The sequence below is a fragment of the Ornithorhynchus anatinus genome, chromosome 2 (assembly GCF_004115215.2).
Source record: "Ornithorhynchus anatinus isolate Pmale09 chromosome 2, mOrnAna1.pri.v4, whole genome shotgun sequence".
Taxonomy (NCBI): domain Eukaryota; kingdom Metazoa; phylum Chordata; class Mammalia; order Monotremata; family Ornithorhynchidae; genus Ornithorhynchus; species Ornithorhynchus anatinus.
The window spans coordinates 153,231,542-153,256,739 of NC_041729.1; the positions used below are offsets into that span (position 1 = coordinate 153,231,542).

A 25,198-nucleotide genomic window follows, 5' to 3' on the forward strand; every position below is an offset into this window, starting at 1 on the left:
CAATTTGTCATTGCTATGCTAAGGGATCATAATAATAGTTCATCATACTTGTGGTGTTTGCTAAGCACTCACTATTTGTCATGCTGTGTCATGTTAGAGAAGCAGTGTGGCTAAGTGGAAAGAGCTTGGACTTGAGAGTCAGAGATCATGGGTTCTAATCCTGCCTCCCCACTTAGCTGTGTGACTTTGGGTTAGTCACTTAAATTCTTGGTGCTTCTGTGACCTCACTGTGAAATGGGCATTAAGACTGTGAGCCCCATGTGGGATGGCCTGATAACCTTGTATCTACCCCAGCACTTAGAACACTGCTTGGCAGATAGTAATCGCTAAACAAATGTCATTATTACTATTATTATCATTATGCTCAGTACTAAGTACTGGGGTAAACAACAGGACTCACAGTCTAAGGAGAAACAACAGGCATCAAAACTCCATTTTAAAAATGAAAAAACTGAGGCAGAGAGAAGTTAACTAACTTTCCCAAGGCACCCAGCAGGCGAATGGCAGTTGGAATTGCAACATGGCTCCCCTGAATCCCAGGCCCCTGCTCTTTCCATCAGGCTACATTGCTCCTCATGAAAGGTGTACATTTTTGTGAGATTAAAGAAGCAATTTATTTTGCATCTGAAATCTAGAACTACACTTCTATAGTTGCAGTGTCTTTTGCTCCAAGTTCTAAGTCATTCTGGGCCTGAAATACAAGTTCGAATGATTTAAATTGTTTCTGAAGCTTAATGTTTGGTTCCTAGGTAAATTATACAATAAGATATTATAATGAGGAAAGTGGATGAAAGGGACAATCCAGAATCCAAACAGTTTAAAAATGCTAATCCAGGTTCTCTTGTGGTCCTCATTAAGGGCTGTATCCATTTGCCAGCACCTTTAACATGGAAAATATTTGAAATAACAATCATATGACTTCTCCAAGTTTGAGGATCTAATGAAAATAGGACATTGGAAATTCAACTATGGTTTTACTGGCCATTCAATGGAAAGTGTTAAGAAAGGTGTGAGAGCAAACCTTACATGATAACTCTAGGACTGACTGAACTCTTTTTTAGCTGTGAAGCTGCCAATTTAAGAATGCAATGTTGAATTTTAATTGCCTGTATCTAAGAAACAGAGTTTGCCATTCTCTTTTCTCACCAACTTGGAGACAGTGCCCTGTCCTGTTGGGTTTGAAAGTTCTTCAAGTCAGAAACATTTTTTTACAGTGAGGTTGCATATTCATTCAAAACCCTGAAAAGTAATCAAACTAAAAATGCATACTTATTTTACTAGAGTCTGGGATTCTAATCATGATAATATTCAACTTTACTAAATGTTCTTAGTGCCCATCTAATATGACACTAGGGCTTTCAGAAAAACTATGGAGTCATTACAGTTTCCTGAATTGCTTATTGCATGTTAATAATTGACTAAACTGTAGTTCTAAACTTGAAAATCCTGGTCAATTTTTAATGTGGGTTACAAGTTGTGGACTCTTGTCTCAAAAACAAAAGAAGAAAGCATGCTCTATAAACTGCGGTGCATCTTCCTTAAGTTTATAAATACAATTATTCAAGCAGAAACTTTATAAAATCTTCTCTGATAGCACACACCTCACCATACATTAACTGAAAAAACTATTTTAAGAACATTTAAAAAATTTATAGCTGTTTCAATATCTTTCAGCTTTACTCACTGGAGCTATTCCTATTCTCAGGACTGATGTAGATATAGTCAAAAGTGGATATTTAATAAATCACAAACAGAGTATGGCTCACGCAGCCCCTGAATTCCCAGATTTTCTTCACTGTTCATCTTGCCTCCCCTGCATGACTCTCCTTCCCGTAAGGGCCTCAGATTAGAAATCTCAGAAAAATCTGCCTTTGCTCCTCATAATATCAGCTGCAAAGCCCACTCATTCCTTCTCTTCAACAAAATTTGAATCCACTCATTTCTCCATGTCTCTACCACCAAATCGTTCAACCATATTCAGATACTCCCATTTATGGACTCTTGAAATTCCTTCTTTCCTGGGCTCCTCCTCAGCAGTCTCCTCCTCTTTCAAAGCATTATGTCTGCTAAGAGTAACCTACTCAGTTTACTTCTACCTCATCTATCTCGCCATGAACATCTCGCTCTAATCTTGCCTCTGGTCTGGAACTCCTTCCCCCTTCATATCTGACAGACCGTCATTGCCATCTTCAAAACCTTATTAAAATCACATCTCCTCTATAAGATGCCTTTCCAGACCAAGTCCTCATTTCCCCACTCCCTTTGCCTTCTGCTTCACCATTTTCCTTGAACTTGTACCCTTTATTTACTCCACTCTCAGCCCCACAGCTCTTTTGAACATAACCATGCTTTATTGTAATGTCTGTCTCCCCCTTAGACTTTAAGCTCATTGTAGGCAGGGAACATGTCTATCCACTGTGTTATACTGTTCTCTCTCAAGCACTTAGTACAGTTCTCTGCACACAGTAAGCACTAAATAATATGATTGACTAATTAATAATCATTTTCCTTCTCCATTTTTTCAGTGATATGATTACACTACTACTACTACTAATAATAATGTTGGTATTTGTTAAGTGCTTACTATGTGCAGAGCACTGTTCTAAGCGCTGGGGTAGACACAGGGGAATCCGGTTGTCCCACATGGGGCTCACAGTCTTAATCCCCATTTTACAGATGAGATAACTGAGGCACAGAGAAGTTAAGTGACTTGCCCACACTATGGGTTCATTATTCTGAGGTTCCTCATTTCCTGACCCTGAATCAAATATAATCCTCCTACAGGGACATCTTTCTTTACCTGTATGAACCCTGCTGTCTTCCTGCAGATAGACAAAAGAGAGAGAGAGAGAGAGAGAAAGAGAAAGAGACATGTCCTTTGTATTCAGCACTGACATTTCTGTTAATCAAGTAGTACTTCAGAACTTAGTTCAGTGCCTGGCACATAGTAAGCACTTAACAAATACCATAAAAAATCAATCAATCAGAGATATTTTTTGAGAGCTTATTGTGTGAAGAGCATTGTACTATGCACTTAGAAGAATATGACAGAGTTGGTAGACATGTTCCCTGCCCACAAGAGTTTACAGTCTAGAGGGAGAGACAAAAATTGATATAAATAAATAAATTACGGATATGTGTACGTAAGTACATTGGGGCTGGGGGTGGGGTGAATGTTAAGAGCTTAAAGGGTAGAGATCCAAGTACAAGGGCTATGGAGATGGGAGTAGGCAATGATATTCACATGTAAGAGGTTATGGAGAAAGAGCCTTTAAGGGTGTCTTAGTGGCAAGAGCACAGGCTCAGGAGTCAGAGGACTTGGGTTCTAATCCTGCCTCCACCACTTGTCTGCTGTGAGACCCTGGGCAAGTCACTTAACTTCTCTGTGCCTCATCTGTAAAATTGGGATTAAGACTGTGAGCCCCATGTGGGACAACCTGATAACCTTGCATCTACCCCAGTGCTTAGAACAGTGCTTAGCACATAGTAACCACTTAAACACCATTATTATTATTATGGATAAAGAAGCAACCCACCACTCTACATGCATGTAACAACTGTCCTTTGCAACTTGCTGCATCTTGGCCTCAGGCTTTCCTAAAATCTGCCCACCCTTTTAGCACTTTCATTCATTCATTCACTAGTATGTATTGAGCGCTTACTATGTGCCGAGCACTGTACTAAGCACTTGGAATGTACAATTGAGGCAACAGATAAAGTCCCTGCCCAATAACGGGCTCACAGTCTGAACGGGGGAGACACAGCAAAGCAAAACAGAACCAATCAAAACAAGTAGCACTTGATATTCAACCCACCCTCAATCTCACAGTACTTATGTACATGCCCATAATTTATCCACTGCATGTGTCCCTTTATGGCTAGGACACAATATATAAGAAAGAGCCGGAAATAAAGATGGATTCAGGGAATGGAGACAGAAAAAGAATGAGTTTCTGAGAACTTCAGTAATAGTAGGTTAAGCATTTACTGTGTACAGAGAACTATACTAAATTATGGGAAAGAGTAGGGAGGTGTGAATTAGAAGCAGTCAAGAGACTCAATCTAAGCATAAAAGTCAGGAGGGGGTAACCAGACAGGCTCTTAAGGAAAGAGAAAGAGCAAGAGACAGTGCCAATAAGGACACTGATGGGCGGAGAAGCAGCGTGGCTCAGTGGAAAGAGCCCGGGCTTAGGAGTCAGAGGACGTGGGTTCTAATCCTGGATCCGCCACTTGTCTGCTGTGTGACCTTGGGCAAGTCACTTAACTTCTCGGTGCCTCAGTTACCTCATCTGTAAAAATGGGGATTTAAAAATATGAGCCCCATGTGGGACAATCTGATTACCCTGTCTCTACCCCAGCGCTTAGAACAGTGCTCTGCACATAGTAAGCGCTTAACAAATACCACTATTATTAACTAGTGAGAGGCAGAGAGACATTCCCAAGAACAGAAGAGAGAAGGACTTTTTCTCAGGAGTAGGATAAGCACAGGTTTTCCTGTCCTGGGGAGCTGAAGAATTTCCACAGCTCCCTGAAGAATCAGGATGAGCCCCACTGTTTTGGAATGAGGAGCAGCTATTCAGCTCCCATTTGGCAGACTTCAGCTTCCATGAATCCCAGCTGGCCTTCACAGTTGCTTAACAATAATAATGATAATAATAGAATTTGTTAAGTCCTTACTATTTGCCAAGCACTGATCTAAGCGCTGGGGTAGATACAAGGTAATCTGGTTGTCCCACGTGGGGCTCACAATCTTAATCCCCATTTTGTAGCTGAGGTGGCTGAGGCACAGAGAAGAGAAGCGACTTGCCCAAGGTCACTTGTCACACAGCAGACAAGTGGCAGAGGCGGGATTAGAACCCACGTCCTCTGGCTCCCAAGACCATTCTCTTTCTACTAAGCCACGCTGCTTCTCAAGATCAGTTATGATCATTCACATGCCTGGGGAATTCAGGGACAATCAATCATATTTGTTGAGCACTTACTGTGCAGAGCACTGTGCTAAGCATTTGGAAAAGCACAATATAACAGACATATTCCCTGCTCACAGATGGCTTTTACTCTGTCAGTTTCACTTCAGAGGCAAGGATGGTCTTGCTCCCTTTGGTGCTCTGGTTGGGAGTAAGAGTGTCCCAGATGCTGTCAACATCTACCATCAGTTTTCTTTCTTTCTTTTTTTTTGTTAATGATATTGGCAGGGATTGTCTCTATTGCCAAATTGTACATTCCAAGCACTTAATACAGTGCTCTGGCACATATAAGCACTCAATAAATATTATTGAATGAATGAATATTTTTTAAGCGCTTACTATGTGCCAGGCACTGTACTGTGGTAGATAAAGTTACTAAGGGGCTCACAGTCTTAATCCCCATTTTACAGACAAGGGATCTGTGGCACAGATAAATTAAGTGACTTGCCCAAGGTCACACAGCAGACAAGTTCTATTTATCATCGGTCCACTAGGCTGTATTGTTTGTGTAAAGTCTCGTGATCATCATGTCTTCTTTCATGGGGGCCTCCAGGTCCAATGGTTAGTACACAGTCATGCAAAGATATGATGGTTCACAGCCTGTTGAGAAGCTTTCAAAAACACAGAACAGCCTTCCTTAGTCCTCCATGGCCCATCTGGCCCTTAATTCCAGCTCTGCCAATTGCCTGCTGTGTGACTTGGAACAAGTCACTTACCTCCTCTGTGCCTGTTTCCTCATCTGTAGAATGGAGTTTAAATGTCCGTTGCCCCTCCTTCTTAGACTTTGAGCCCCATGTGGGACAGGGACTGTGTCCAACTGGATTAACTTGTATCTACTCAGATGCTTCAAACAGTGTATGACACATAGTAAGTGCTTAAAAACAGTATTATTATTATTTTTTATACTTATTGTTCTTGTCCTAATCACCACTCCAGATAGGACCTCCCCTGAAGTTTTCTTCCATAGAATCCCATGTGCATTCTATGCCTCCCGTCAAATCCCAATCTCCTTCCTTCTACTCCATGCACTCTTGTAGCTATTGTGTCTATGTGTACGTGTATATGCTAATTGGACATTTTCTACCTTGTTTCCTATAATAAATTGTGTGCTCTCTAACTGCAGGGACCATGTCTAATCTTTAAAACATATCCCTAAGCTCCCAGTACAGTGCTATGAATGTTGCAGGCATCAATAAATGCTTCTTAACTAACCAATTGAGGATTATATTAGTAAACAACAAGCATTTGCTAGCTGTATGTGATGCACTACTTAATACAGATATAATGAAAATATGTGGATTTGATTTAGACAATCCTGAGATAAAATAGGTACCCTTGTTGCTTTTTATCATTTTTCTCCAAAGGATTTATATTGAACTTTTTGAGATTGATAGAATTTTAAGATCCGAAGAAAGGAGGCAATAAAATATTTTGAACACACCAAACATCTGGAGTAGAGATCTGCCCAAGGACACTGAGATCTCTCTAACAAGCTGCCTCAAGTGAACTCCTGTGGATGAAAAGTAGTCATTCCTTCATCTTCCCTCTCCCTGCAGCCCTGCCTGAATCCACAGTGGAGAACACCAGACAGCCAGGTGACAAGGACCTGGATTTTTACGTATCAACAGCTACCTGCTTTTACATCAACTCAGCCTGCAGTTTGCTCCCAAGCATTCACCTCTTCACTCTCAAGGACCAAGGAAGGAAACCACTTGTCTAAGCAGTTATTGCTGTTGATAACCTCACCTACACTCCTTAAATTTCTCTGACCTCACCATGACCCCTCAATCTCTACTCTGAAATCAATCCAGACCTGTCCTTCCTTCTCAGCACCCCTCCTCCTCCCCATCCATCCAACCCCACCCCACGCCTTGCCCCACCTCCACTATCCTCCCCCACCCCATCCCTGTTATCCTGTTGCAGCTCCACCCGACATCTCCTTCGAACATGTTGTCGACACCCACTGTCTCAAGTCCCTCTCCTCCAATTCTCCCCTCCATCCCCTCCAAATTGGCTTCCATCCCTATTACTCTACAGAAACCAGCCTCTCAAAGATTGCAAATGATCTCCTCCTGCCAAATTCAATGGCCTCTAAAACATCCTAATCCTCCTCTACCCCTCGGCTATCTTCTCCTCTTCTCCCCTTCGACATTGTCAACCATCTCCTTCTCCTAGAAACATTAACCAACCTCAGCTTCACTGACACTGTCCCTTTCTGGTTCTCCTCAACTCTTTGGCCACTTATTGTCACTCTCCTTCATGGGCTCCTCCATGCCTCCCACCCCCTAACTGTAGGAGTCCCTTTAAGTTCAGTTCTGAGTCCTCTTCTATTTTCCATATACACCCACTCCCTTGGAGAACTAATTCACTCCTATGGCTTCAACTACCACCTCTATGCAGGTGATTCCCACTGTACATCTCTAGCCCTGAACTCTCTCCCTCTCTGCAGTTTTGTATTTCCTCCTGCCTTCAAGACATCTCTTCCTGGATGTCCCACCAACACCTCAACCTTACCATGTCCAAAACTGAATTCTTGTCTTCCCATCCAAACCCTGTCCTCCACCTGATTTTCCCATAACTGTAGACAGCACCATCATCTTTTCTGACTCACATGTCCATAACCTTGGCATTATCCATGACTCCTCTTTCTCATTCAACCCAGATATTCAATCTATCACTAAATCCTGTAAGTTCAACCTTCACCAAATTTCTAAATTCCACCCTTGCCTCTCCTTCCAAACTGCTCTCACATTAAACTACTATACCACTTTAATTTAGGTATCAGTCTCCTTGCAGACTGACCTGACTCTTGTTTCTCCCACTACAGTAAATACTTAACTCCGCTGCTCAGATCATTTTTCTAAGAAAATGTTCAGTCCATGTTTCCCTACTCCTCAAGAATCTCCAGTGGCTCAGCAGCTAAGTAGGTAAGCAACGTGGCGCAACAGAAAGAGCACTGGCTTAGGAGTCAGGGGTCATAGGTTCTAATCCCTGCTCTGCCACTTGTCAGCTGTGTGACTTTGGGCAAGTCACTTCACTTCTCGGTGCCTCAGTTACCTCCTCTGTAAAATGGGGATTAAGACTGTGAGCATCACGTGGGACAACCTGATTACCCTGTATCTAGCTCAGCACTTAGAACAGTGCTTGGCACACAGTATTCACTTAATAAATGCCAACATTATTATTATTATTACCACACATCAAACAGAAACTCCTTAACATCAGCTTTAAACCCCTCAATCACCTTGCCTTCAACTATCTTATCCTAGTGATAGAGAAGCAGTGTGGCTTAGTGGAAAGAGCATGGACTTGGGAGTCAGAGGCCATGGGTTCTAATCCCAGTGCTGCCACTTGCCAGTTGTTTGACTTTGGGCAAGTCACTTAACTTCACTGTTCCTCAGTTACCTCAGCTATAAAATGGGGATTTAGACAGTGAGCCCCACGTGGGACAACCTGATTACCCTGTATTTACTCCAGTGCTTAGAACAGTATTGGCACATAGTAATCGCTTAACAAATGCTATCGTCATCATCATTAGTAATAGTATTTATTATTAGTGTTAGGGCTGGGTTGGGGATTGGACAAATGGAAACCGGAAGCCTGAACAGCCTGGAAGGATAGGTAATAAATTCCTCCTACCTCTGATGTTATGAGCAGTGGATTGAGATTTGCAGCAGCCAGCTACATGTCGCCTCTGACCTGCCTTCACCAAGTGAGGGGTCGGGGCATACGTGAGTGTCCTGCTAAATCCTCATGGGGCTGGAAGGTAGGATGTTTCATCACATGACTTTAAAGCATAAGTGAATTCCTATTTACATTGGCAGGTGGGAGCTAGTGCATTCCTCCTGAGAGGGAAGTTCAATTCCCTGCGTGTGATAACTAAAATAAGCATATTCCTCCCAAAAGGCAAGTTGAATTCTCCATATAGAATAAAATTTTGCGTAGCTCAGCCTTTCTGATTCCAGACTCTCACCCTCGCCATGCCAATCCTCGAACTCATCCCCAAGCAGCAGGTGACAAACGCCCACCCTCAGATACAGAACAGAGAGATAATAGGGTTCAGTGAATGTTTGTCGCCTGATTTCAATAACTAATACCATGTTAGTCATAAATAAATGAAAATTGTTTTTCAGGCGGTAAGACTGAAAGCCAGGCATAACATACAATGTTGAATGAGAATGGAAGAACTGGTAATCCAAGTTTGGCTGTCAAAATGTTACTTTGCCTATATTTTAGATCTATTAACCTTAACTTGATACTTTACACACAAAATCAGTGGAGGATGCATGGAAGTCTAAGTTCCACATCCCAGTAATGAAAAACAGAGAAATCCTCAAAACATGATCTATAACAATTATTCACCTACTGTCTCAAATTCCTCTCCTTCAATGCTCTCCTCAACCCTCTCTAATCTGGCTCTGGTCCCCTTCACTCCACAAAAACTGCCCTCTCAAAGGTCACAAATGATCTTCTTGCCAAATCCATTGACCTCTACTCCATCCTAATCTTCCTTTACCTTTCAGCTGCCTTTGACACTGTCAACTATCCCCTTCTCTCAGAAGCATTATCCAACCACAGCTTCACTGACACTGTCCTCTCCCGGTTCTCCTCCTATCTCTCTGACCATTTATTCTTGGCCCCTTTCACTAGCTCCTCCTTTGCCTCCCACCCCTTAATTGTGGGTGTCCCTCAAGGTTCAGTTGAGTTCTGGGTCTCCTTCTATACTCCATCTATACCCACTCCCTTAGAGAACTCATTCACTCCCATATCCTCTATGTAGATTATCCCCCATCTGCATCTCCAGCCCTGATCCCTCTCCCTCTCTGCAGTTTTGCATCTTTTGTTGCCTTAAAAACATCTCTTACTTGGATGCCCTGCCATCACCTCAACCTTAACATTTCCAAAACAGAATTTATTATCTTCCCACCCAAACCCTGACCTCAAACTGATTTTCCCATCACTGTAGACAGGACCTCCATCCTTCCTCTCTCACAAGCCCAGAATCTTGGAATTATTCTTTATTCTGCTCTCTCATTCAACCCACATATTAAATCTATCACTAAATCCTGTTGGTACAGTCTTAACAACATTACTAAAATCTGCCTTTTCCTCTCCATCTAAACTGCTACGTTAATCCAGGCACTTAGCCTAAGCCTCCTTGATTACCGTATCAACCTCCTTGCTGACCTCTCTGTCTTCTGTCTTTCCACACTCCAGTCTATACTTTGCTCTGCTCCCTGGATCATGTTTCTCCACAAAGGTACAGTCCATGTATCCCTACACCTCAAGAAACTCTAGTGGTTGCGCATCCACCTCAAACAGAAACTCCTTATCATCGGCTTCCAAGCACTCAATCATCTTATCACCGCCTACCTCACCCTGCTGCTCTCCTACTATCCCAGCCTGTACAGCTCACTCCTCTCTACCTAGATCTTGTCTGTCAGCCAATCTCTCACCCATGTCCTGCCTTTGTACTGGAATGACCTGCCTCTTTATATCTGACAGTCAATTACTTTCCCTCCATTCAAAGCCTTATTGAAGTTGGGGAAGCAGAGTGGCTCAGTGGAAAGAGCCTGGGCTTCAGAGTCAGGGGTCATGTGTTCAACTCCCGGCTCTGCCACTTGTCAGCTGTGAGCAAGTCATTTAACTTCTCTGTGCCTCAGTTACCCCATCTGTAAAATGGGAATTAACTGTGAGCCTCATGTGGGACAACCTGATTACCCTGTATCTACCCCAGCGCTTAGAACAGTGCTCTGCACATAGTAAGCGCTTAACAAATACCAACAGTATTATTATTACATCATTATCTCCTCTAAGAGTCCTTCCCTGTCCAAGCCCTATTTTCTTTTTCTTCCATTCCTTTCTGTGTCACCCTGACTTGCTCTCTGTATTCATCCCCCCTCCCAGCCACTCTGCACTTATGTACATATCCATAGTTTCTTTATTTATATCAATGTCTGTCTTGCCCTCAAGACTGTAAGCTTGTTGTGGGCAGGGAATGTGTCTTTTTATTGCTGTATTGTACTCTCCCAAGAGCTTAATACAGTGTTCTGCACACAGTAAGTGTTCAATAAATACACTTGATTATCAATGCCATTTTAATCCATAAATACATTTTAACAGAAACATCCAGATTTGATTAAAGATGGATCACTCAATAAAAGCCATTAGAAACTGAGTAGGAAATGCCACGAAGGATCCTCTACTTCGTAACCTTGGTTTTGATTCGGAGAAGCAGCATGGCTCAGTGGAAAGAGCATGGACTTCGGAATCAGAAGCCATGGGTTCTAATCCCAGCTCCACCACTTGTCTGCTGTGTGATCTTGGGCAAGCCACTTAACTTTTCTGTGCCCAAATTACCTCATCTGTAAAATGGGGATTAAGATTGTGAGCCCCACGTGGGACAACCTGATTACCTTATATCTACCCGAGAGCTTAGAACAGCGCTCACCACATGGTAAATGCATAACAAATACCATAACTATTATTATTATATTATTATTATTGCTGTTTTAAGAAAATCTTATGACCTCACAGTGGATTCTTACACACTATATTTGGGCAACTCCCACACATACTACAATTCAGTAATTAATCTCTCAGGGTACAAGGTTCTAGCTTTCTATTCCCCCTCTGATACAGAGTTTCTACTAACTTTCTTGGGACCCTTGGTTCTAATTGAGAGTAAAACTCTCAGGCTCACTTTATACCACTCCTCTTTATATATGCACGCTTAAGAGCAAGTATATTAGCAATACCATTCTTCCTGATTGTCTCTTAGGGTGCTCTCGTGTTTGATAGCTAACAGTATGCAATTACTTGTTTTACCATTATACCCTATTAAATGAATTAATTATGAGATAGCTAAGAAATAAGCATCTGTAATTTCACAGTAAATCCCTGTAATAGCTGGAAATAGTTTGTCTTAAAATGACTTCCTGAATGGGTTATTTATATAGCGCTCAGCTCATTAAAGTTTGTTGAATCCCAAGAAACAACTTCTTTCTGAGTGGTCTAAAGATTTTATTTCCATTTCAGAGAAAATCTAAATTTATACCCGCATTAATTGTTGAAGAATGCTGAATCCTGATTATTCTTCTAGGAACAATCTCTACTTGGCTTTTCATCCGTGCTAAAATTAGGTCAAGTATTTAATAGTTAAATGAAAACAGGTGCAGTTGAAAGAGAATACTTTCATTTCCTGAACTGTGGGGTTTCTCGGTTCAATAGAAAAGTTGTACAAATGGTAACGGGGAAACAATTCCCCACTGAAAGGGCATGATTTTAAATCGAGGGGTTGCCACCTGTTTAAAAGGGATGTTTTATGTTTGTTTTCCTTACTAGAGTGTAAACTCTTTGAGTGCAGGAATGTGCCACCTTGTATTCTGCCCTTCCCAAGTAATAAATAATAATTAATAATTGTAATTTTTAAGTGCTGATTATGTGTCAAACACTGTATTGAACACTGGGGTGAAGAAAAGATAATCATGTTTGCTACATTCCTTGTCCCACTTAGACACACGCTCTAAATAGGAGGGGGAAATCATGTACAAAATATTGCATCAAGAAGATACTCAATGAATTCAACTACTACTACTAATAATAATGATAATATGACCACTATTACTCTCTAGACTGAAAGTTCATTGTGGATGGGGAATGTACTCTCCAAGTATGCTCTACATACAGTAAGCACTCAATAAATACTATTGATGATGATGATGATGATGATGATATTACTACTCTAGGTATGTTTGACTTTTTTCGCATCACATCTACACCCCAGTGAAATATGACAAAGGATCAGTAAGGGATCTGGAAGGATAGGAAAGGAGATAAAAGAGTATGGAAGAAGCATGTTCTACCTCAGATCAGCATGTAGGAAGCAGAAACATGGCAGAGAGAAAATGGCAATGTCTCAGTCTATTTGAAATGGATAGCTAAAGACATAAGATCTGAGGGGAATTGAGGAATTTACACCATGGAAGATAAGAATCTATATTGCTTCAAAAATCCAGATTTTCTTTCCTACCCAGTGAAAATATTTTTCTATCCAAAAAAATCCATAGTAAAATCAAAATGTATAGATTTATAGTGCGGATATAATCAAGTAATCTAAACAGTTTGATGATTTTATAGTGTCAAAATGGTCTGAGGTAAGACCAGTTCTGATTGATTGAAACTCTAATGCCTTTATTATTTATGTGCTCTGGGTGCTTTTTCTGTTTTGGATGATTTTTCTTCTGGTTTCCATCATTTAGCGTGACTCATCAGACCACTTTGACATGCCCTTTAAAAATAGTGCCTTAGAGGCTCTGAACTGGGTATGTTTTCTGTATATTGGATAGTGGATGCGGCTAAGAACTAGTAGCAACAGTGGAATTGGCTTTTTGTGCAACTAGATTTTGAGAGTGTTTAGGTCCTTTAATAATGATGGTATTTGTTAAGCGCTTACTATGTGTCAAGCACTGTTCTAAGCGCAGGGATAGATACAAGGTTATCAGGTTGCCCCACGTGGCAGTCTTAATCCCCATTTTAAAGATGAGGTAACTGATTTAATTAATTAATCTATTTAATTTTACTCCAATTAAATAGATCGCAAAACAAAAATTCTCAAGGCATTGTCTTTAAACTAACTTCACTGAGTCTATATTTAGGTTTGCCTTAAATCAGTACAGTTCATTTCAATTCAGTTGTATGTAATAAGCATTTACTAAGTGCAAAGCACTGTAGTAAATGCTTGGGAGAGTACAATATAACAAAGAACAGACACATTCCTTGCCCACAGCAAGCTCTGCTGAAAAGATCATACGGGCTCAGAATAGAGATTTGGGGCTAAGGAATTCCAGTTGCCCAGCCTTAGCCTCATGCATTTGTTTATTTTGATAGGGTGGTAAATATTGCTATGCTTGCAATATATAATAATACATTACAGTACAATGCATTACAACACATAATACAGAGAAGCAGCATGGCTTAGTGGAAAGAGCACAGGTTTGGGAGTCAGAGGATCTGGGTTCTAATCCCCACTCCACCACTTGTCTGCTGAGTGACCTTGGGCAAGACACTTAACTTCTCTGGGACTCAGTTACCTCATCTTTAAAATGGGGATTAAGACTGTGAGCCCCACGTGAGGCAACCTGATTACCTTGTATCTACCCCAGCGCCTGGATCAGTGTTTGACACATAGTAAGTGCTTAACAAGTACTTCAATTATTATTAATTTTTATCACTGTGTTTGTCAACGTTGATAGAGTATAAGCCCTCTGTGGGCAGGGGACATGTCATTTCATTATTGTGTACTTGCCAAGTGCCTAATACAGACTACTGCTTCACATAGTGCTCAATAATAATAATAATAATAATGTTGTATTTGTTAAGCGCTTACTATGTGCCGAGCACTGTTCTAAGCGCTGGGGTAGACATAGGGGAATCAGGTTGTCCCACGTGGGGCTCACAGTCTTAATCCCCATTTTACAGATGAGGGAACTGAGGCACAGAGAAGTTAAGTGACTTGCCCACAGTCACACAGCCGACAAGTGGCAGAGCTGGGATTCGAACTCATGAGCCCTGACTCCAAAGCCCGTGCTCTTTCCACTGAGCCACACTGCTTCTCTAATAATAATGTTGGCATTTGTTAAGCGCTTACTATGTACAGAGCACTGTTCTAAGTGCTGGGGTAGATACAGAGTAATCAAGTTGTCCCACATAAGGCTCACAGTCTTCATCCCCCATTTTACAGATGAGGTAACTGAGGCACAGAGAAGTGAAGTGACTTGCCCACACTCCCGCAGCTGACAAGTGGCAGAGCCAGGATTTGAACTCACGACCTCTGAAAATGCTATTATTTCTGCTATTATTAACACTACTTCCCAAGGGGTTTGTACAGAGCTTTAGAGAAGCAGCAAGTCTTACTAGATAGAGCATGGGCCTGAGAGTCAGAAGAACCTGTATTCTAATTGTGGCTCTGCCACTTTGCTGTGTGACCTTGGGCAAGTCACTTATTTTCTCTGTGCCTCAATCAACTTGTTTGTAAAATGGGGATTAAGACTGTGAGCCCCAAGTGGGATATGGACCCGACCAACTGATTAGCTCGTATCTATGCCAGTGCTTAGTAGAGTGCCTGACACTTATTAAGTCTTTCATAATAACTGTAATAACAATTGTGGTGTTTGTTAAGTGCTTATTATGTGCCAGGCACCGTACCTGTACTAGGCGATGGGGTGGATACAAGCTAATTGAGTTGGACACAGCCCCTTTTCAATCCCCATTTAACAGATGAGATAACTGAGGCACAGAGAAGTGAAGCAACTTTCCCAAGGCTACTCAGCAGACAAGCAGCAGGGTTGGGATTAGCACCCATGAACTTCTGACTCCCAGGCCCGTGCTCTATCCACTGAGCCATGCTGCTTAACCAATTCCATAAAAAAACAGGAGTTTTCAATAAACACCATTACTGCTACTCCTAATTCTATCACTACTAAAAGGGTTACATGGGAATAGAACAATTTCCCTTAAAGCTAAGCCTTTCTTGATTAAGTGGACTCTGACAATTTGTGTTCCTGTCCTCAAATTCTAGCCAAATACAGTGTGTTGCAGGAATTCAATCAATCAGTGTTATATCTTGAACATGAACTCTGTGCCAAACGCTGTACTAAGCACCTGGGAGAGTGCAATACAACAGATTTGGTAGACAGGTCCCTGTCCACAAGGAGCTTGCAGTCTATTTGGGCATAAGTATTATAGGACTGGGGGTGAACAGCAAGTGCTTAAAGGACATAGATAGAAGTGCAAGAGCGACAAAGAAGGGAGAGGAAGTAAGGGGTAATGAGGACTTAGTGGCCAGAGGGTTGGAGGGAGGGAAGAGGTGGTTGGAAGAAAGCTTAACGTTGCATGGGGCTTTCTCAAGGCTGGTATATATTACCAGTATTTCTAAGCTTCTACGTTACTGCTTCTACGTTACTGGGAATCTATTGTCACTATTCCAAGAGCCACTCTTGTGCATTTTTAGTACCCTGCAGTTGTACCTTTCCATAAAAATATTGATCACTTCTGTAGAAGATACATTTTTCTTATACCTAATAGGAATTGAAATCAAACTTTTAATTAGAATATATATCCATAAAAGATTAGGCAAACAAGCAACGATGCTGATGGAGAGAGGGTAAATTGAGGGTTAGGATTCCAAACTGAACCACCGAAGAGTGGTAGGATCAGTTTCAGCAGATCTCTAAGTACAGAATGCTAAATGGGAGGAGAACAGTTATCAAAAGTAGAGTGAACAAATGAAAAATCTGAATAGGGAAGAGGATAGTGATAGCTTTCTCCTAGAGGCATACTTCCAGATTGCCTGATATTCAGAAAACAGAATGCATTTAATATAGACACCACAGACATACAAAATTAGCTGAGGTACCTTCCCCCAAATACAGGGTCTCTTGTTAGAACCTTAATTCTCCACAATTTTCAACATGTAAATAAAGAAGGAGATCACAAATGGTCACAAATGATTTTGAAGGTGACAGATGACCTCCTTCTTCCAAATCCAATGGTCTCCACTCCATTCTAATCCTCTTGAACGTCTCAGCTACCTTTGATACTGTCAACCACCCCCTTCTCCTGGTAACGTTATCCAATTCAGCTTCACTGACACTGTCTTCTCCCGGTTCTCTTTTTTCTCTGACTTCTCATTCTCAGTCCCTTTTATGGACTTCTCCTCTGCCTCCCACCGACTTACTGTGGACATCCTCCAAGGTTCAGTTCTGGGTCGCCTTCAATTCTCCATCATTAGTGAGTGTTTACTGTGTGCAGAGCATTGCACTAAACATTTGGGAAGGTATAAAACAATAGAGTTGGCATTTTTGGATTCCCACAAGGAGCTTACTATGTAGATGGAGAGATGAATATTAACATAAATGAATTATGGATATGTACTCAAGGGGGGCTGAGGGTTGGGGAAGAACAAATTCTACTTGACAAGACAAAATATTTATAGAAATAAAACTGAGGTAGGGACATAGTGGACATATCTATGTCAATGGAGACTTTGAATAGGCATCATTATTTGGGGACAGGCCCAAAAGGAGGTAGGATTAGAGAGGGAGGAAGGTGGAGAAAGGCCTGGAAGAGATGGGTAGTAAAGATAGAGAGAGAAGGAGAAAGAGAAGAGGGAAGAGTGAATATGTGTGGTGGAAAGCGAGAAAAATGAGGGGGAGAAAGAGAAGATACAGAAACCAAGTCACTGGATGGACCAGGAGAATGGAGAGGAAGAACAAAGGAAAAAGAAGGTGAGAGAAATAGGGTGGAAGGGCTTTTCATTACTTCCAGGCCTTTCTTCACCTTCTGCCCTCCCTAATCTTGTCTTCCTTTGGGTTTGTCCCCAAATATTGACATCTATTGAAAGTTTCCATTGACAGATATGTCCATTGTGTCCTTACCTTGCTTTTGTTCCTATAAATTACTGAACTGTACTTTCCAAGCACTTAGTACGGTGCTCTGCACATAGTAAGTGCTGAATAAATGATTGAATGAATGAATAAATAAATATTTTGCCTTGTCAAATAGAATCCTGTCAATGCATTTAGGAGCAGCAGGAGTATCTCAGAAGCCTACCATGGGGCATGGATTTGCCATAATAACTGTACCAGATGCTCTCAAGTGTCTTTACCAACTATAGGTAGGGGCAGCAGGAATGGCCATCACTGCTTTTTTGCTAAGGAGGAGGAGTGGAGGAAAAAGCTGTAGTCAATCAATCAATTGTATTTATTGAGCACTTCCTGTATGCAGAGTGTTGTACTAAGCACTCGGGAGAGAATAATATAATAGAGTTGGTAGACTCATTCCCCGCCCACAGTGAGCTTACATTCTAACATGGAGACAAACACAAAAAGACTTATAAATATATAAGGCATATAATAACAATAATAATAATAATAACTGTGGTACTTGTTAAGTGCTTACTTTGTGCCAGGCACTGTACTAAGCACTGGGGTAGATACAGATTTGTCGGGTTGGACACAGTCCCTGTCCCACACTGGGTTCACAGTCTTAATCCCCATTTTACAGATGAGGTAAATGAGGCCCAGAGAAGTGAAGTGAATTGCCCAATGTCACATAGCAGACAAGAGGCTGAGCTGGCATTGGAACCCAGGCCCCTCTAAATCCCAGACCCATGCTCTAAATAACTAGAGCATGCAGACACATTAGTGCTAAGGAGGGTGTGAATAAGTTCAGAAGTGCTAGAGTAAAGCTCCTGCTTTCCTGCTACCGTTTTTGAGCAATGCTCATCATGACACTAAGGGCTGTTTTAGTGCAACCCAGTTGAAAACTAATAGGGGAGAGAGTAGAAACCACCAAATTTGTGACCATTCTGCCCAAAGAATGCAATGTGGTCATATTCATTTGATTTGATCTGCATCACTATTGTATACATGGAGGCTAGGTTCCATATCCAAATCAGCCAGTCTGGGACAAAGTCTGGCCCACGAAAGGGTCCATCAGTTTTTTTAGAGTGCTCTGTGCTATTTCCAACATTGCTTAAATTCCCTAGACAAGTAACAATTTGTACTTTATTTGCTGTCTACTCCCCACTTTGACTGCCATCAGTTCAATTTATCAACCAAAAATTTCTGACTGTAATTCTAACTAAAAGCCATAATCATAGGTCGATATATGAATTTTATGTCATTTGAACATCTAATTATGAACAAAAGGGGTGAAATCTTGATGGAAGCATTGTTGCTAATTTGAGAACTCACATGTTAATGTATTACTTTGACATAGAGCATGCATCTGAAAAACTTTAATGTGAAAGATTATTTTTAGCTAATTAACATGGTGCAAATTAAATTCACTGCTTTTAATGGGCCCGTCAACTTGACAATTTATGAAATTAATAAATTCTGCATTCAGTAATCCAAGGAAATTCACCCAGCCGAACTGCACATCGTTAGCAGGATTACCTTCACAGTAGGCGTTGTCCTCTCGAAGAGCTCTGAAGCCATCTCGACAGCTGCAGACGGCTCTGTCATTCAAATTTTGGCAGACAGAATTCTCCATGCATTTATGTCCTTCGGAACAAAAGTCATGACCTGCAGAGAGAATGAAAGCAATTAATATTAAAAAGAAGAAAGTCTGTGGAGGAGAATTAGATGCTTATACCGAGATCATGTTTTTCCATTCATTTCAAGGACACCTATGGACTGCTCTTCCCTAAATAACATATTTTGAAGGTACTTAAAATATTTCAGCACTAATTCAAAAACGGAATAACAAACGGATAGCACTATGATACGAAGCATAAATCCACCAAGTTACAAGGAGTAGAAATATTGGCCCAAAGACTTTAATGCAATTTTTCCCTTGCCATATTAAGAAGAAATCAGCTACTCAGTGTCTTCAAATTCCCTAACAATTCATCCTGACACTTCAGTCTGTCAAAATGAAATGTTAGTGAGGTTGAAGACATCGAGCAGTTAAACAGACTGAAGTGAGTCTTAATAACAAATCTGAACCCCTGCTACAACCTCCCTCCTCACCTCCGCCAAACTGATTCTCTTTCCCTCTTCAAAACCCTACTTAAAACTCACCTCCTCCAAGAGGCGTTCCCAGACTGAGCTCCTCTTCTCCCTCTACTCCCTCTGCCATCCCCCCTTTACCTCTCCGCAGCTAAACCCTCATTTTCCCCTTTTCCCTCTGCTCCTCCACCTCTCCCTTCCCATCCCCACAGCACTGTACTCGTCCGCTCAACTGTATATATTTTCGTTACCCTATTTATTTTGTTAATGAATTGTACATCGCCTTGATTCTATTTAGTTGCCATTGTTTTTACGAGATGTTCTTCCCCTTGACTCTGTTTATCGCCATTGTTCTCGTCTGTCCGTCTCCCCCGATTAGACCGTAAGCCCGTCAAACGGCAGGGACTGTCTGTTGCCGACTTGTTCATCCCAAGCGCTTAGTACAGTGCTCTGCACATAGTAAGCGCTCAATAAATACTACTGAATGAATGAATGAATGAATAGCAGTAACAGAACTAGCATTTATCAAGTGGTTGCTGTATATTGAACACTCTCCTAAATGCTGGAAGAGTCTATACAGATGGTAATTAAACGTTGTCTCTGACCCTTGTGGGGTTTACAATCTAAAAGATTTAAGTTTAAGGTTTAAGAAGAAGGGATTAGAGGCAGACTCCATCACCTTGCTCCCTCCTACCTCTCCTCCTTTCTCTCTTTCTACTGCCCACCTGGCACGCTCCGCTCCTCTGTCGCCCACCTCCTCACTGTCCCCCCTTCTCGCCTATCTGCCGTCTACCCCTGGGCCACGTCCTCCCGTGGACCTGGAATGCCCTCCCTCCTCACCTCCACCAAACTAATTCTCTTCCCCTCTTCCCCTCTTCAAAACCCTACTTAGAGTTCACCTCCTCCAAGAGGCCTTGCCAGACTGAGCTCCCCCTTTTCCCTCTGCTCCCTCTGTTACCCCTCTACCCCCCCTTCACCTCCCCTCAGCTAACCCTCTTTTCCCCCCTTTCCCTCTGCTCCTCCCCCTCTCCCTTTCCCTCCCCTCAGCACTGTACTCATCCACTCAACTGTATATATTTTCATTACCCTATTTATTTTGTTGATGCGATGTACATCACCTTGATTCTATTTATTTGCTATTGTTTTAATGAGATGTTCATCCCCTTGATTCTATTTATTGCTATTGTTATTGTCTGTCTGTCTCCCCTGATTGAACTGTAAGCCCATCAAAGGGCAGGGACTGTCTCTATCTGTTACCGATTTGTACATTCCAAGCACTTAGTACAGTGCTCTGCACATAATAAGTGCTCAATAAATACTATTGAATGAATGAACATCAGGAGTGTTGAAACATTAAAACACAACACAAACAATTCGACAAAATAGACACAACTCAGTGGCAGTGGATGAGTCCAAGAATATGAGGGAGTAGCTATTAACCCCAGCCCTGCAGGCACGGAATATGCTGGGAGAGGAATCCTCGGTGATGGCAGGTAAGGCGGCAGTTACCCCGATGATTTTCATAGCGGTGATGGAAGAGCCTGGTAGTGTGAGGGAGCAGCTTTTATGCCCGGCCTGGCATGCACCCAACAAGTCAAGATCAGGGACCATTTGTGATGGGAGAGAAAGAGGTGGTTACCATGGGATTTTTCTCAGCAGTTATGGAGGGGTCTGAGAGCACATGGAGCAGCTTTTTTCCCTGAACTAGTATGCATGAAGCAGGCCAGAAGTGGAGATTCTAAGTGGCGGGAGGGAAGGTAGGGGTTACCATGGTGTTTATCTTAGCAATGATGGTTACATCCTCCAAGGGATGCTATAATAGGAGTAGTGATGGTATTGTAAGCCTCTTGGGGGCAGGAATAAGAAGCAGCGTGGCCTAATGGATAGAACATAGGCCGGGGGGCAGAAGACCTGGGTTCTAATCCAGGCTCTTCCAATTGTCTGCTGTGTGACCTTGGGCAAGTCACTCATTTCTCTGGGCCTCAGTTACCTCATCTGTCAAATGGGGATTGAGTCTGTGATCTCCACTTAGAACAGGGACTGTATCTAGCCCAATTAGCTCTACGCCATAGCTTAATACAATGCCTGGCACATAGTAAATGCTTAACAAATACCACTATTGTTATAATAATTATTATTATTATTATCAATATCCACCCTCCCTATTGTACTTTCCCAAGCTCACAGTACAGTGCTCTGTATACAGTCAGCATTCAATAAATACTACTGATGGATTAATTTGGTATTTATTGATACAATGCTCTGCATACAGTAAGTGCTCAATAAATATGACTGATTGATGAGTACTCACTGAATATAATGCACTGTGTTAAGTGCTTGGGAGGATACAACAAAAATAAGAGACATATTCATTACAGGGTTACTATATCATTCACCTCTACCACCCCCTCCAGTTACTTGTCGCTGTCATCTACCACCCTCCCGGTCCCACCTCCGACTTCTTCAACCACCTTGACCCCTTTCTCACCTTCCTTCTCTCCTTCTCTCTGCCCACTCTGATCCTTGGAGACTTCAACATCCATACGGATGTACCCGACGACTCCTCTGCCGCCCGCCTGCTATCCCTCCTCGACTCTGCCGACCTCCTCCTCCACCATACCGCGCCCACTCACCGACTCGGTCACACCCTCGATCTCGTCATCTCCTACCGCTGCACTATCTCCTCCCTCACCGACTCTGAAATCCCTCTCTCTGACCATAACCTTCTCACCTGCCTCATCTCTCACACTCCCTGCCCCTGCAAATCTTTGCTACTGCCCCACAGAGACCTCCGCTCTCTCGATCCCATCCGTCTTTCCAATAGCATCTCTCCTCACCTTGCCGCCCTGTTCTCTCTTCCCACTCTCAACGATCAGGTCTCCGCTCTCAACTCCACCCTCTCTACTCATCTCGACTCTCTCGCCTCCCTTTCCCTCCGCCGCTCTCGCTCCACTAACCCACAGCCCTGGATCACCTCCTCCGTCCGCCTCCTACGCTCCTATGCTCGAGCTGCTGAGCGCTGCTGGCGAAAGTCCAAGCACCAAGCCGACCTCACACACTTCAAATTTATCCTTTCCTGCCTTAACTCTGCCCTCTCCTCCGCCAGGCAAAACTTCTTCTCCTCCCTCATCGACACCCATGCCCGTCACCCCCGCCGATTGTTCCGGACCTTTAACTCTCTCCTTAGGCCCCCTGTTCCTCCCCCTCCCCCATCTCTCACCCCCAATGATCTGGCCACCTATTTCCTCACGAAAATCAACACGATCAGGTCTGAGCTCCCCAAAGTCACCCCTCCGCCTCTCCCCTCCCCCTCACCAACCCCCTCCCCTACTTTCCCATCCTTCCCTGCAGTATCCTCAGAGGAGATCTCCCTCCTCGCAAGTGCCACCCCCTCCACCTGCGCCTCGGACCCCATTCCCTCTCACCTTATTAAAACCATCGCCCCTGCCCTCCTCCCTTCCTTAACTTCTATTTTCAACCACTCAATCTCCAATGGCTCCTTCCCCTCTGCCTTCAAACATGCCCACGTCTCCCCCATCCTAAAAAAACCCGCTCTTGACCCCACTTCCCCCTCCAGTTATCGCCCTATCTCCCTACTACCCTTCCTTTCCAAAATCCTAGAACGAGTTATCTACAATCGATGCTTAGAATTCCTTAACTCCCATTCTCTCCTAGACCCCCTCCAATCTGGCTTCCGTCCCCTCCACTCTACCGAGACTGCTCTCTCTAAGGTCACCCATGACCTCCTTCTTGCCAAATCCAATGGCTCCTACTCCATTCTAATCCTCCTTGACCTCTCTGCTGCCTTTGACACTGTCGACCATCCCCTCCTCCTCCATACCTTATCTCACCTTGGCTTCATGGACTCTGTCCTCTCCTGGTTCTCCTCTTACCTCTTTGGCCGGTCATTCTCGGTCTCCTTCTATGGAGCCTCCTCCCCCTCCCATCCTTTAACTGTTGGAGTTCCTCAAGGGTCAGTTCTTGGCCCTCTTCTGTTCTCCATTTACACTCACTCCCTCGGTGAACTCATTCGCTCTCACGGCTTTGACTACCATCTCTACTCAGATGACACGCAGATCTACATCTCCGCCCCTGTCCTCTCCCCCTCCCTTCAGGCTCGCATCTCCTCCTGCCTCCAGGTTGTCTCCACCTGGATGTCGGCCCGCCACCTAAAACTCAACATGAGCAAGACTGAGCTCCTCATCTTCCCTCCCAAACCCGGTCCTCTCCCAGACTTCTCTATCACCGTGGATGGCACGACCATCCTTCCCGTCTCTCGGGCCCGCAATCTCGGTGTCATCCTTGACTCGTCTCTCTCGTTCACCCCACACATCCTATCCATTACCGAGACCTGCTGGTTTCACCTCTACAATATCGCCAAGATCCGCCCTTTCCTCTCCACCCAAACGGCTACCTTACTGTTACGGGCTCTCGTTATATCCCGGCTAGACTACTGTGTCAGCCTTCTCTCTGACCTCCCTTCCTCCTCTCTCGCCCCGCTCCAGTCTATTCTTCACTCCGCTGCCCAGCTCATCTTCCTGCAGAAACGATCTGGGCATGTCACTCCCCTTCTTAAACAACTTCAGTGGTTGCCTATCAACCTCCGCTCCAAACAAAAACTCCTCACTCTAGGCTTCAAGGCTCTCCATCACCTTGCCCCTTCCTACCTCTCCTCCCTCCTCTCTTTCTACCACCCACCCCGCACGCTCCACTCCTCTGCCGCCCACCTCCTCACCGTCCCTCGGTCTCGCCTATCCCACCGTCGACCCCTGAGTCACGTCCTCCTGCGGTCCTGGAACGCCCTCCCTCCTCACCTCCGCCAAACTGATTCTCTTTCCCTCTTCAAAACCCTACTTAAAACTCACCTCCTCCAAGAGGCGTTCCCAGACTGAGCTCCTCTTCTCCCTCTACTCCCTTTGCCATCCCCCCTTTACCTCTCTGCAGCTTAACCCTCTTTTTCCCCTTTTCCCTCTGCTCCTCCACCTCCCCCTTTCCATCCCCACAGCACTGTACTCGTCCGCTCAACTGTATATATTTTCGTTACCCTATTTATTTTGTTAATGAATTGTACATCACCTTGATTCTATTTAGTTGCCATTGTTTTTACGAGATGTTCTTCCCCTTGACTCTATTTATTGCCATTGTTCTTGTCTGTCCGTCTCCCCCGATTAGACTGTAAGCCCGTCAAACAGCAGGGACTGTCTCTATCTGTTGCTGACTTGTTCATCCCAAGCGCTTAGTACAGTGCTCTGCACATAGTAAGCGCTCAATAAATACTATTGAATGAATGAATGAATGAATAAAAGTACCAGTGCAAAAGAGCAAAGGTATAATGAAAATACCAGTGTTAGTGGTATAGCTGGGTAACCTTAAGAAGGCCGTTTTGGTGGCCCTTCTTCTTATTCCTTCATTCCTGTCAATTGTAGTAATAAGAAAGGAGGGAGGCACCTTTCTCCCTCCTTTCTCCTTGCTGCACAGGTAGAATTTGTGACAAACCGTGACAGAAGACAAGTAGCGGAACTGGGATTAGAATCCAGGTCCTTCTGACTCCCAGGCCAGTGCTCTATCCACTGCTGATAACTGAGAAGGTGGAAAGCACACCCTGCTTAAGCAATTACATAAGTATATGAATCACTGACTAAATGCTACAGACTCTCAAAGATGTCTCCTTCATCACATCTTCAAGAAGAAAGGCTAAGGATCAGATTAAGGCAT

At 43.2% G+C, this 25,198-nt stretch overlaps 1 protein-coding gene across 2 annotated transcripts in view; it reads right to left on the minus strand.

Moving 5' to 3' along the window:
* Window positions 1-25,198, minus strand: part of NELL2 (neural EGFL like 2) — a 350,325-nt gene that overhangs the window by 148,584 nt on the left and 176,543 nt on the right. For both annotated transcript variants that reach the window (XM_029058252.2, XM_029058251.2), the window contains exon 12: window positions 18,929-19,057. In XM_029058252.2, coding sequence (XP_028914085.1) covers window positions 18,929-19,057 — 129 coding nt within the window. The remainder of the gene's footprint in view (window positions 1-18,928; window positions 19,058-25,198) is intronic.